This window comes from Salvelinus fontinalis, chromosome 3, assembly GCF_029448725.1.
Source record: "Salvelinus fontinalis isolate EN_2023a chromosome 3, ASM2944872v1, whole genome shotgun sequence".
In the NCBI taxonomy this organism is placed as follows: Eukaryota; Metazoa; Chordata; class Actinopteri; order Salmoniformes; family Salmonidae; genus Salvelinus; species Salvelinus fontinalis.
This window is the reverse complement of record NC_074667.1, coordinates 21,557,559-21,570,330: the sequence shown is the minus strand read 5'-3', so window position 1 is coordinate 21,570,330 and position 12,772 is coordinate 21,557,559. Positions and strand designations below refer to the sequence as shown.

General features: G+C 43.8%; 1 protein-coding gene across 1 annotated transcript in view; it reads left to right on the top strand.

The window, feature by feature from the left end:
- Window positions 1-388: 388 nt before the first annotated feature.
- The window catches only part of LOC129840930 (protein CBFA2T2-like), a 54,037-nt gene continuing 41,653 nt past the window's right edge, over window positions 389-12,772 (top strand). Inside the window, exon 1 of the mRNA XM_055908978.1 lies at window positions 389-624. Coding sequence (XP_055764953.1) covers window positions 597-624 — 28 coding nt within the window. The 5' untranslated portion in view covers window positions 389-596. The remainder of the gene's footprint in view (window positions 625-12,772) is intronic.

Sequence of the window (12,772 nt, the reverse complement as noted above, 5' to 3'; positions counted from 1 at the left end):
TTTTCGTAAATATAAATGTATTGATTAGCACGTGTGATGGCTGTGCATCTATGCTCAAATTAGCCTCCAACATGACCAAAATACAGCACCGAATCAATCTAAACATTCTCACCATGGATAAAATGTTGACAAGTAGCCTAATGACATTAAGACTACAGTATATGACCTATATGCATTGTCAAAAACCTAATTGATATCTTGATTGAAAAGAAATGGCTCCAAGCAAAAAAACATTTGGTCTAAACCGTGGATATGTGAGCAAGCGGTGGTCTATTGTCGTGACTCGCGTTAATCATTTCCAAAACACTGTTGTCCGTATTTCCCTGCTGTTACGACGGTGTAATAACGCAGCAGTGTATTTGCTTTTTGGCGAAAGGATTACAAATAGTCCCGCCCACTCAAATATTCAGTGCAATCTTGCTACAGTAGCAGCCTATGCCCGGTGATACCTGATGCAGTGTTACGAATCACAGCGGGCTTTTATCTTTATTGAGAAACAACAAGTCAATGCGAGATATCAATCGACGAGCATATCATTTTAATTACAGTTGGCTGTACCTTGAAACGTGCACACTGTCATTCAAAGTGCGAAGAGCATGGTCGGGATTCCGGGTGCTTTTCAATGTAAGTAGCCTAACTAAACTAGTATCTATGTAGGCTAATGCTGTGGGGTGGTATATGTTTTGGTGTTGTAAAATACACGCAACACGTGTTTGTGGGCGTTTTGGGTATTATTATTTGGATTATTTGTATATTATCCTATGACAATTTGTGTGGATCAGATGCGCTAAAATCAAAGATGGTGGATAAATGAAGATATATTACTCAGGTCGTTTACCATTGAATATAATTGTTCAGTTAACTGGGCCTGTCTCCCATAGACACCAATGCAATAGTAGCTCGGTCTGGTCTACGTAAATTTAAGGCAATGAACTAACCAGGAAAAAAAGGAAAATAAACAGGGGAGTGGGGCGTCTGGCTTCCTCTTCCGTCTCTGCTAATTTAAAGTGTCAGTCAGACTCATTTTCACCTCATTTAACACCTGATTTACTTAACAAAAGGCACATCTCAATAGGTGGTTAGGTGGTCCAGGTAAGTCAAGTGGGGGGGGGGGGGGGGGGCTTTCCTCTTTTGTTATCTATTGTTCCTCAAGCAAGGGGGAGGCCGATGACATCACAACTTCCCATCAAACCAACTCATCTAATGCTCTACTCCTTGAAGTTTGCAGTTGTGTTTCAAAAACACGATTTTTCTCAAAACATAATTTTTGACCCTTTAGTGTGCGTACTTTACTATATTTATACTTGGGATATCAATTTTCAACAGGAAAAGTGCAAAAATCACATAAACCTACGTCACCTACACCTGAGTCTCGCACACTCAGGACCAATGCGGAAACAGTATTTTGTCCAGGGTGGTTTGTAGCCTAATGTAATGTTATGATGTTCAGCATGCAGACATTTTTCAGTTTCACCTCAATATTTTGACTGAAGTGCAAACGTTCAATGGGACCAACATTTACCAAAATATTCACACATTCGGTGTCAATGCAAATGTGTCTCATTATTTCACCAAATACATTGTTTTATTACCTCATAACTTTCATCGTAAGTAAACATAATCAACCAGTTTCATTCATGTCATGGTTAGATAATTACATTTTTGTAGCCTAACATTAGGCTATTAGAACATGCATTTCCTTCTGTTGTGAGCTTTGCCCTCATATAGCTCATACTATCCTGCTATTATGCTCCAATTTGATTCAATAGCATGGCCGCCACTCTAAATGTGCCTTTTCATTGGAGGATTTGGAATTAATCCACCAGGCAAAGTTTTGCACCATCTGGAGTTTACAGCTTTTCAAGACAATAACACCAGGCGGTCGAAAGACTGCCAATCGAGAACTCCCACTTGTCTACTTAGCCTGTGGGACAAAGGCACAGTCATGCAATGCAAGTGGGGTCGCCAGTTCTTGCCAGAGCCTCAGGGCACAACTGTATCATTGTTTGACCCGGGGGCACCAATTCGTCTCCCTTTTTTCCCTAACGTCATAATAACAAACGATGGCCTGACAAAGACAAGACAGTAATGATGATGATAATGATGCTCATATTTTGTTACAGTAACCAGCAGGGAGCAGCAGAGCTCCTCTGGCAGCCATGTTAGAACTGTAATCGTTTTACGGTTCTTGGTGTTCTGGGATTTTGGTCCAAAATGTTGACCTGAATACATGTTAAATGACATCTAGGTAGTACGTAATTGTTTTTTTGTAATGAAATTAACGGTTTTAGAGTATGGATGGGAGAGTTGTCTTTGCTGGGAGATAGTGTGCGATAACAAACGTGTCAAAGAGAGTACACCATCACTCATGTTCTTTCTCAATCATTCCCCCAAATTGTTGCTGTTTAGTCTCTTGATTAAATTAAATCCACTTGAAAACATGTGGCCAAGTTGGACGCTTCTACAATTTCCCCCTTTTTCCTTCTTTCTTTCTCGCTTGTTTTTTTGTGTGTGTGTGAGCGAGTCAGATTCCAATCCCCTGACTTTTAAAAGGGAAATAAATTACAAAGCCCTGCAGGTTTGCATTAGGCTCCTAATTGAGTTTGGCTCGAGTGGCTCGTCCGGGTTGCCAGATCTGGCCCCTTTGTGTTGTCGTGTGGGACAATTTCCCTGGCGCTGTGGAGAGAGAGCTGCCTGTAGCGGGAGTGAGTCAGCCCAGCATCCTCATTTCCTCTCATGTGCTGCTCTCTCTGGTCTCCGAGTGGGTCTTTTCCACCAGTAACACCTGTTAATGCTTTACTGGGCCCCACGGTATTGCTCTGGCTGGGGGCTCATCCAGCTCCGTCGTCAGGCCCATCAGATTGGAGGAGGTTTGCTCTAAGTCTGGCTCCCATTAACTATCAGAGGATGAATCTATGTTTGATTCAGAAATGCGGGTGATTTGAGCGGGGTGGAATTGAATTGGGTTTGAGGTTTGACTCATCACTGATGGGTGATGACATTTTGTTCAATGTGTGTGCACAGGCAGATCATTCTTAGACATTTGTGAAGTGTTGTTATGAGTGGAAACAACTTGAGCACACTTTCATGCTTAGTGTTGAGTAATATCAGGGTGCCTCGCTATTCCATAACCTCATCAATTAGAGCCACAACAAAAACAATTGTTCTGTTCCAAAGTCTTCTATTCAGTAATGAGGGTCATAATCTACTAAACTACGAAATACCAACTCCAAAAGTCTAAATGAGAACCAACCTTTCACCCAAAATAAATCAATCTATTCCCTCACATCCATTTTGAAGTTGACCCATGTTTTGACAGTCATGACATCTACCCTAAATCTCCTCCACAAGGCTAAACACGACTCACTGACTCAATGGATCTCCCTTGACAGACCCTCGTGTTGCGTGTTTTCATGAGATAGTCGCCGTCCATCCATGCTCCTTATTGACTGCTCCTTATTTCACAAACCCCTAGTTACTTCAGCCTGTGAGGCAACCTAAAGTGAAGGAGAGAGAGAGAGAGACAGAAAGAGAGAGTGAGGGAGGAAGAGAAAAAAAGGGAGAGGAACGGATTAACTGTCAGGAGAATGTGAAGCTAATTGACGCCAGGTTCGCACAGCTGTTTCTTGTTGCTGCGCGCTGCACGGACCGGGTGGGAGGATTGGATCCAGATGTGGGCCCTGCTCTTCGGATCGCCCGCCAATAACAATCCTCTGGAATGCCAGTCTACAGGAGACGAGACCTATTAGCGGGACTGCGCTGGGGCGTGCTCCGCTCCTCTCTCCGCTCTCCGCTCCTCTCTCCATGTCAAACCCTTGGTTTGTTTTTCAGCAGACCGTCTTAAGATGATTACTTCTCAGGGTCTTTTTGTTATGGCGCTGAGTTGACTACAGGGCTCTCTTCGCAGAGCTGTTAACACTGTCATTTTGTTCGACTAACTAGCCTCATAATGTAGGTAGTGTCATTGTAGCCGCGTTACACATTGATATTATATGACACATTCAAGGGTTTGAAACCAGCTATGGGGTTCGGAATATGTTTAGCATATTTCTTAGGGGCTTTTGAAAGTTCCCCAAAATGGATTTGTGTCCTTTGTGTCCTGCTGTGAAAAGTGTTTCTTTCAAAACCGTCATTGGAAATGCATGTATCCTTTCTACCCAGCTGTATTTTCGGGCATTTGACTGGTGGGACGTGGGGGCCTTATTATATGCAGGCATTTATTTAGTCTCCTACTTTAAGAGGAGGACATTGACCGAGAACAAAAGTACTAGTCACCCAGTAGTAAATTAGAGCATTCACAGTGTAAAAAGGGAACTGAAAGGAACTTATCACCACATTATGCTTTTTTAATACCCGTTCTTCCCTCTTCCAGCCCAGACAAAGCCTAGTTAGGATTGGTTCCCCCTATTCTCCACGGCTTTCGGGGATATTCTACCCCTCTCGCTTACTCTCTCTCCTGGTCAATGGGGTTGGGGCTCAGCTGCAGTGGGCTTGTCAGCACCCAGAGGAGAGTTAAAATCCATGCTTGTATGAGTTTCCCATTGAAGACTGATTGTACAATATGGACTGGTTTTCAAATGAGAAACTCAAGTTTGGACAACGTTGCTGCGAACCTTCTCTCGCAAAGCATTCTTTACATTGTCATAATCGGGATATTGACGCGACACATCATTGGCTGTAAAAGAAAACATCAGCTCATGACAAAGAATGCGTAACACTGTCCAAGTCTGTCTTGTTATGTGCTTTAGAGCTCATGCTAACCTTTTCTGGCTAACCGGCTGACCTAAATCAAGGCTTGCGTCATGAAGGCGGATGATGAAAGATTCAGGAAAAGTCTCCCTTACAACTCTTCCCATGTGTCTCTGTTGTACGAGTGCTTTATGACTCCTCATGCTATCTCATCAAACTGCACCCCATCCGTCTCGGCTCTGTTTCCAGTCCTGCTGAGCCTCATGGATGGAGGTCTGTTCAGGGTCTGTAATCATAAAGTCCTGATCTAGGATCAGTCTTTTAGATCATACTGAATGCAGTTCTTATTTTACTGGCTTTGTCCCCGTGGGGAAATTTTGTTGCAGTCTCACATACACTTTTAAAGTGGCGTTTAAATATAAAACAAATTGACAATATAACTTTCATAACAGTTACATACCAATAAAATGAGACTAGCCTGCTGGCCTTACTGGGTCGAGAGGAACATTAGCCCAAGCTATTTAGGAGGGATGTGACACATGACACAAATGATTGTCTAGTTCTGTTTTTCCTGCCGAGGGGTGCCCTATACCTGCGCCCAGAGGAGTAGTTCAAAGTCCGGGGGTGGCTTGGGTCTAAAGCCCCCTTGAAGCGGGGTTCTGACCTTAAAGATCTCATCCAGGCCTGTCTGTTTGACTCCAAGCACCTTGCTTGCCTTGGTGATAATCCTTCTCGGTGTATTTCTCTGGCTGACAGTGGCATTGCCAAACCAACAAACAACCACTCTACGGTTGTTCCGTTATTCATGTGTCTCCAATTTACCAGACCAACTTGCTCTCAGTATGTTTTGTTGGAATGTGATCTATTCAGACCTATACTATATATACAAAAGTATGTGGACACCCCTTCAAATTAGTGGATTTGGTTATTTCAGCCACACCCATTTCTGACATGTGTATAAAATCGAGTATACAGCCATACAAACTCTATAGGCAAACATGGGCAGTAGAATGGCCTTACTGAAGAGCTCAGCGACTTTCAACGTGGTGCCGTCATAGGCTGCCACCTTTCCAACAAGTCAGTTCATCAAATTTCTGCCCTGCTAGAGCTTCCCCAGTCAACTGTAAATGCTGTTATTGTGAAGTGGAAATGTCTAGGAGCAATAACGGCTCAGCCGCGAAGTGGTAGACCACAAGCTCACAGAACGGGAGCGCGGAGTGCTGAAGCGCGTAGTGCGTAAAAATCGTCTGTCCTCGGTTGCAACACTCAATACCGAGTTCCAAACTGCATCTGAAGCAATTTCAGTACAATAACTTTTCGTCTGGAGCTTCGTGAAATGGGTTTCCATGGCCGAGCAGCCACACACAAGCCTAAGATCACCATGCGCAATGCCAAGCGTTGGCTGGAGTGGTGTAAAGCTCGACACCATTGGACTCTGGAGCAGTGGAAACGCGTTCTCTGGAGGGACGAATAATGCTTCACCATCTAGCAGTCCGACGGACAAATCTGGTGTTGGCAGATGCCAGAAGAACATGCATAGTGCCAACTGTAAAGTTTGGTGAAGGAGGATTAATGGTCTGGGTCTGTTTTCATGGTTCGAGGTAGGCCCCTTAGGTCCAGTAAAGGGAAATCTTAACGCTACTGCATACAATGACATTCTAGACGATTCTGAGCTTCCAACTTTGTGGCAACAGTTTGGGGAAGGCCCTTTACTGTTTCAGCATGACCATGCCTCCGTGCACAAAGTGAGGTCCATACAGAAATGGTTTGTCGAGAAGAACTGTCAGTGTGGAAGAACTTGACTGTCCTGCACAGAGCCCTGACCTCAACCTCATCAAACACCTTTGGGATGAATTGGAATGCAGACTGCAAGCCAGGCCTAATCTCCCAACATCAGTGCCCGATATCACTAATGCTCTTGTGGCTGAATGAAAGCAAGTCCCCGCAGCGATATTCAAACAGCTAGTGGAAAGCCTTCCCAGAAGAGTGGAGGCTGATATAGCAGCAAAGGGGGGACCAACTCCATATTAATGGCCATGATTTTAGAATGAGACGTTCGACGAGCAGGTGTCCACATACTTTTGGTCATGTGGTGTATGTGATGTTTATGTCTCTTTCCTCTTTTTGTTTTTTGTTCGTTTTACTCTTATAGTCACAAAGCCGAGACAGGTGGGCCCATCATCCTCAGTCTGGGGGGTTTGGTTCTCTCTCTCTTTTACACACACACACACACACACACACACACACACACACACACACACACACACACACACACACACACACACACACACACACACACACACACACACACACACACACACACACCTTGGAGGGGAGCGCACCTTCGATAAGTCTAAACATCCCTGCGACTGAACCTTGAGTAAGGCATGTCTGTGTGTGTGTATGTTTGGGCTATGCCCCAGAGTCCTTATCTAGCCAAGCTGTAATTGAGCCCTTCACAAATCCCCCCCGCAGGCTCTATCTCTGCTTGGCCAGGTGTTTCCAATGTAACCCTCCAGATGAGCCACCTGCAAAACACACCACACAGGTGTGGCCGTCGCCAGGCAAGAGCACAACACAGCTGCTCCGGCCCGAGGGATAACTAGAAGGTTATTATGGGATCAACTGCAGGTGGAGGAAGAAACACACACACACATACAAAATAACTACACACACACACACACACACACACAGTAACCGAACACCCCAATGAGATGAGAGTTCTTTGGCTGGCGATGTCAAAGCACGCCTTTGAATCCAAAAGATGAGGACTTTCTCTTTCGTGGGCCCCCGTGTTGACGTACGTTTCATTTCACCTGTCTATTGTTTCGTCTCTGACATGACAGGAACAATAAAGTTCTTTGTAGGGCTGAAAGTGGCACTATTGTCAGGTCCTTCCTGCAAGCACAATGGACGACAAACCACCATCTTGGAATGAAGCTCAGGTTAAACCATTTAATATTAAGAGGAATGTGATTCGTGCTTATTTTTTCTTACTTGCCCTACTGCCATGCAAAATGTCTGTTCCCTATAAAAAGCAGTAGCAAAGTCACCATTGTTTTACAAGGGAGCTGTTAAGTACATTAATGCACTGTGCTTATGTTAACCGTAGACTTCAAATGACTTATATCACTGTAGGTGTAGACTATAAGAAACTAAGAACGTAGTATGCATATTGTATATGTTACTAGGCTATACTATAGAAAGAAGGCTTTATGCCTGCATACTGTAGGTATGAACGCAACAGTATCATCATAGAAAGGATGCACATTGCACTCCGACTGTCGGTCTGGCATTTATTTTTGCTTCTAAGCAGTTGTTTATGTGCTGAGATTTTGGTAAGGTTGGCAGAGCAGGCCAAACTTCAAGAGATCTTTCGCTGCCTTGTACACTTTAATGATTAGAATACTGTAAGTAAGGGCATGTAAGGCTTTAGCTATATATGGAGTCAGCCACGGATAGCCCGGTTGGTTTATCTGGTGCACGGTTTAACTGGAGAGAAAGGGAGAAGGTGGTTATTGAATATCGTTTAACAGAGTTATTGGAGAAAAGGTTTGGCGTCTGTCCCACACTTGGCCTTCCTCTGTGGAAACTTAGGGAAGATGCAGCCAAGTGAGCGTGTGACCCACCTCTCATAAATTCTTAGCGTGTGCGCACACACACACACACGCTCTCTCACAACCACACACACACACTCGCACATTAACACACCACATGCACAGTTGCACACACAGGCACTCGAAAGCACAGTCCTCCCTTCTCCAACCAAAGTGTAACAAGAGATCTGACGGTTTTCCATGGGTGAGTAGGCGGGTCAGGCCTTACTTAAACTAATCGCTCCCAGCAGTGTTGAATAGCCAGACACTCTGGAGCCGTGGGCTGAGGTTTTGGAATGCCACTGCCGGCTCAATGCCTGCCTTTCATCGAGAGCAAGGGAGAGAAGGAGAGAGGGAACAAGAAAGGGGGGGGGGGTGAGTGAGAGAGAGAAAGAAAAAAAGGGACCCATTTGTTATTGGTGATATAGGAGTGTCTGAAAAGGAGGGTACAATAGCTCATGGGGAGGGTAAGGTGGAGCTTGGGGGTAATGGAGGGGAGGGGAGTAAATGGAGGGGGGGGGGGGTAAAGTAGCAGTCAATGGATTTTCTTGTGTTTTCGCTAGGAGCGCTCCCACCACCCACCCATTTGTTTTTAATATCCCCAGGATGATATGCGAACGAGCCTTTGAGTGAATCGATAGCTTTGAATTGAGTTGCTGCAAAGAGGGGGGAGACGAGGCCAAGACGAGAACACCCATAGGACTTCACATGGCCTGTTCTGATTTGATATCATTATTGTGCTGAGTATGCAGCGAATAAAATAGTCCCCGAGATTTAGCGTGTGACCATACCACTGCCAAGCATCTTATTTATTTTGCATGTTTTTCCTTCACTGCTAATGAACCTACCAGACATGGAGAAAATGATTATGTCTCCCGTCAAGTTGTCCCTACAGCAGATGTAATGGAAAATATGGTATTAAAAGATCAGACGGGACTGCGGTTTCCTCCTAAAAAAAACCTAAGGCGGGAGTCTTGAAAATAAAAGCAGAAGATAGAGAGTGAGAGTCAGAGATGCAGGTGCATTGTGCTTTCATTGATTCCAAAGGAACTCCTGTGGGCTGAGATATGGTGAGTGGGAGGCAAGCCAAAGGAGTGAGTTGTTTTGGCTGGCTCTCAAGCCTGTGAATGACGAATGACAAGCCATGGCCTCCAACAGACGTACACAATAACACACACACACACAAACACTCACAAGTGTCTACTTAAAACAATGTGTGGGGGAGAATAGGTACTTTACTGCTGAAAGAAAGACACTTTGCAGCATCCCAGTGTTGTTGTTGTTGACTTCCTGCATGGATCTCAATTTGGCTAGCGTTAGCATGCTTGCGCAGCATTGCAAATAAAGGTAATGAATCGTTTAAGTCGCGTGGCTTATAGAAAATGCATTTGCAAACACTCAAGCTGCCTTGTTTGTTTAATTCCTGAGTAGGCTACCTTGTTTGTCTCCCATTAGCATGTTTACTAAGCATTAACGTTCATGACGCCATTATCACCAATGTAATTTAAGTAAATGCTGCTGCCTTCCCCCCTGCATGGTTCTCAAACTTTTGTTATCTAAAACTTTCTTGAATGGCTTCGTATGCTAATACAGCACGACACTTGACTGAAGCCGTCACAGATGTAAACCAAACGTAGCGCTAATGCTAATACATTAGCCGTTGATTGCATTCAGATCATTCGCGTGTCGCCTTAGCACAATTGGGCTCCTGGGGCTCCTGTTGCGTTGTGGTGCTCGGTAGCTTTCTCTCGCACGGATAAGAGCAGGCCTAAAGTGCTGTTGGGCTAGCCCCAGCTTTGTTGCCCTTGGGGGCATGTTAAAAGCCTAGAGATAATTGCCCATTTAAGAAGCAAGGTTCTTCTCCTCCAGCCCCCCCTTTGAGATGGAGCCTCCCATCAGCGCTACCACAGCCATTCATGAGGCTACGTGGCCACCTTTTGTGATGATAATGACACCTTTCAGTAGTCACCTCAGCTGACCGGGGTTGGCTGTGTTTTCCTAGCACAAGGTGGTGCGAGTGTAAATTGTGTGTAAAGGCTTTTGGGTTCGCTCCAAGAGGGGAGCATAACTGTTTGTGTCTAGGTCTTTCACTGAATGAGGATGGTTTTTGATTGAGACCACACGACATATTCCATCCCTGATAAGTACATTTGGGTAATGTGACTATGGTCATGATGGGGTATTGATTGTCTCTGCTCGGGATTCATATTTTCCTGAAAATCTAACAAGTTTCAATTCCCGGGAATAATTCATATTTATCCCCCGAGTCTTGGGAAATAGCGCAAAAAATGTAAGTGCCCATTTAAAGCATTTAAATCCAAGATATGGTCACTATGCCAGGGTTCTCCCAAAATGAGAGGGGCGCTGGGCCACATTGCTGTCTTGGCTGCTCCACTATGTAAAGATTTAACAGCAGATGAAACTGATATTTAGTAATAATAGAGTAACTTTGATCGCCAAAGACATTGTTGTGAATTTCGAAACAGGCCGTTCACAAATTCTGAGCGTTATGTTCCTCAATTAATTCAGTGCATTTTACCAGTAGGCCTAGGGTATCTCGACACAGAGCGCGCTCAGGACGCTGCCCGAGTAGGCTATAGAGTTGTCGAATCATACAAACTTTGTAACGGCAGTCAAACAAAAGTAAAATGACCAAAGTTACTAAACTTGCTAGACAACCTCAAAAAATGACATCTCATCAGCTCATTAAAAAAAATCCATATCCAATATTTAAAAAAATCCATATCCAATATGGATTTTTTTTAATGAGCTGATGAGATGTCATTTTTTGAGGTTATCTAGCAAGTTTAGTAACTTTGGTCATTTTACTTTTGTTTGACTGCCGTTACAAAGTTTGTATGATTCGACAACTCTATAGCCCACTCGGGCAGCGTCCTGAGCGCGCTCTGTGTCGAGATACCCTAGGCCTACTGGTAAAATGCACTGAATATGGATTTTGCATCCCATTTGTTGATCACACATTCTCTACCGAAGCTCTCGTATGGGCAGCAATAGAAGACAGCGCAGAGAGGCGGGGGGAAATGTTTTAGCTGTATTTTGAAATGCATAGGCGAAACGTGCTTTGATAATGCAACCTATGGATTACAGAATAAAGTTAGGAATTTTCATGCAAGACAGGAGTCAGGATTTTGGGTTTCAGTGGGATTGGGATGATAGGAAAATAGCAGAGTTGTGGACTCAAGTTTGATGACTTGAGACTCAACTTGATAGAAAATAACTTGGACTTGGAGCCTCAAGACTCGACTTTGACTTGAGACTGATGACTTGTAATTGTCTGGACAAGTTTTGTCATATTTTGTCAGTCATTTTGTGGCACAGAATCTAGCCGGATTACTCTACATGCAGCCAGAGACAGTAGTCACAGGTTTGCCCTTCCAAAAAAACCTGCAACAGATTGGCTAGTGAAACGCACACTCGGCAGTCTGATTGGACTGTCAATCAACACAGGTTAGGTGAGCTAGCAACAGATTGCTGATTTGCAGTATAGCTATGGGATCGGGTGCAGCGCAAACATCAAATTGTAGTGAGAGAGGATTGCCATAATAAATAAATATGCAGCAATTTTTAAAATATGTTTTTAAATGGTGATCAAGAATATTATTAACTGTTTACTTTGCAAGCTCACCAGCAATGTGGCAACAATTACTAGCAAAGGTATGTACAAATTGCTTGAAATTGATCATTAACTTATGAAGCTTGTAGGTAGAAGTTCTGTTTACTCAATGTATGGCTTCCTTCGTTCATATTTCCCAGGTTATGTCGGAGTTCGACGTGTCTGTGTCGTTGACATTTTTGTTCGCGCGTAATAGGAGCGCGCGTGCCTCGGTGCGCATAGAAATTGGCTACGTGGCCTGCGCTCCATGCTTTGGAGTCTGAACTTTGAATAGTAGAAAAGGATTGTTCCATGAATGCATGGTGTTGAAATATCAATAATCATTAAGTCTGATTAAGACAAATGTAACAATGGATTTGGAAATTGCCTTTTACAATGTAGAACCAGTGGTTGTAATTGCCAAATGGGTAATTGTATGGTCCTGGGAGCCAAGTGTTTATATTATGTACCTGTTTGAGCTCCTGCTGGACAGATTTGATTTGGGTTCTCAAGGGGAGGCTATGCTGTCTTGTCCTCTACCAGTGTCTGTTCATTTAGGACAGGTTAAGCCTGATACGGAGGCTATTTCTTTTGGGCGATTATATTTGGTAAATCTACTTGTATGTTTTGTATGATATGGTGCTTTCACCATTGGATCACCAAGACCTGCAAATAAATCTACACTGAGCACGTCAAGCTGCCTTGCCTTCTGCTGATTTAATGCACTTACCACTGCTACAAGGTCCCTATTTTATAATTACATAGAATAATCTAAATGTGTGGTAGATAGAAGAATGAAAATGTCTGCCTGGTAGCCTTAATAAATATACCAAGATATGGAGTTGAACAAGTAGTTGCATGTATAGATTTTTTT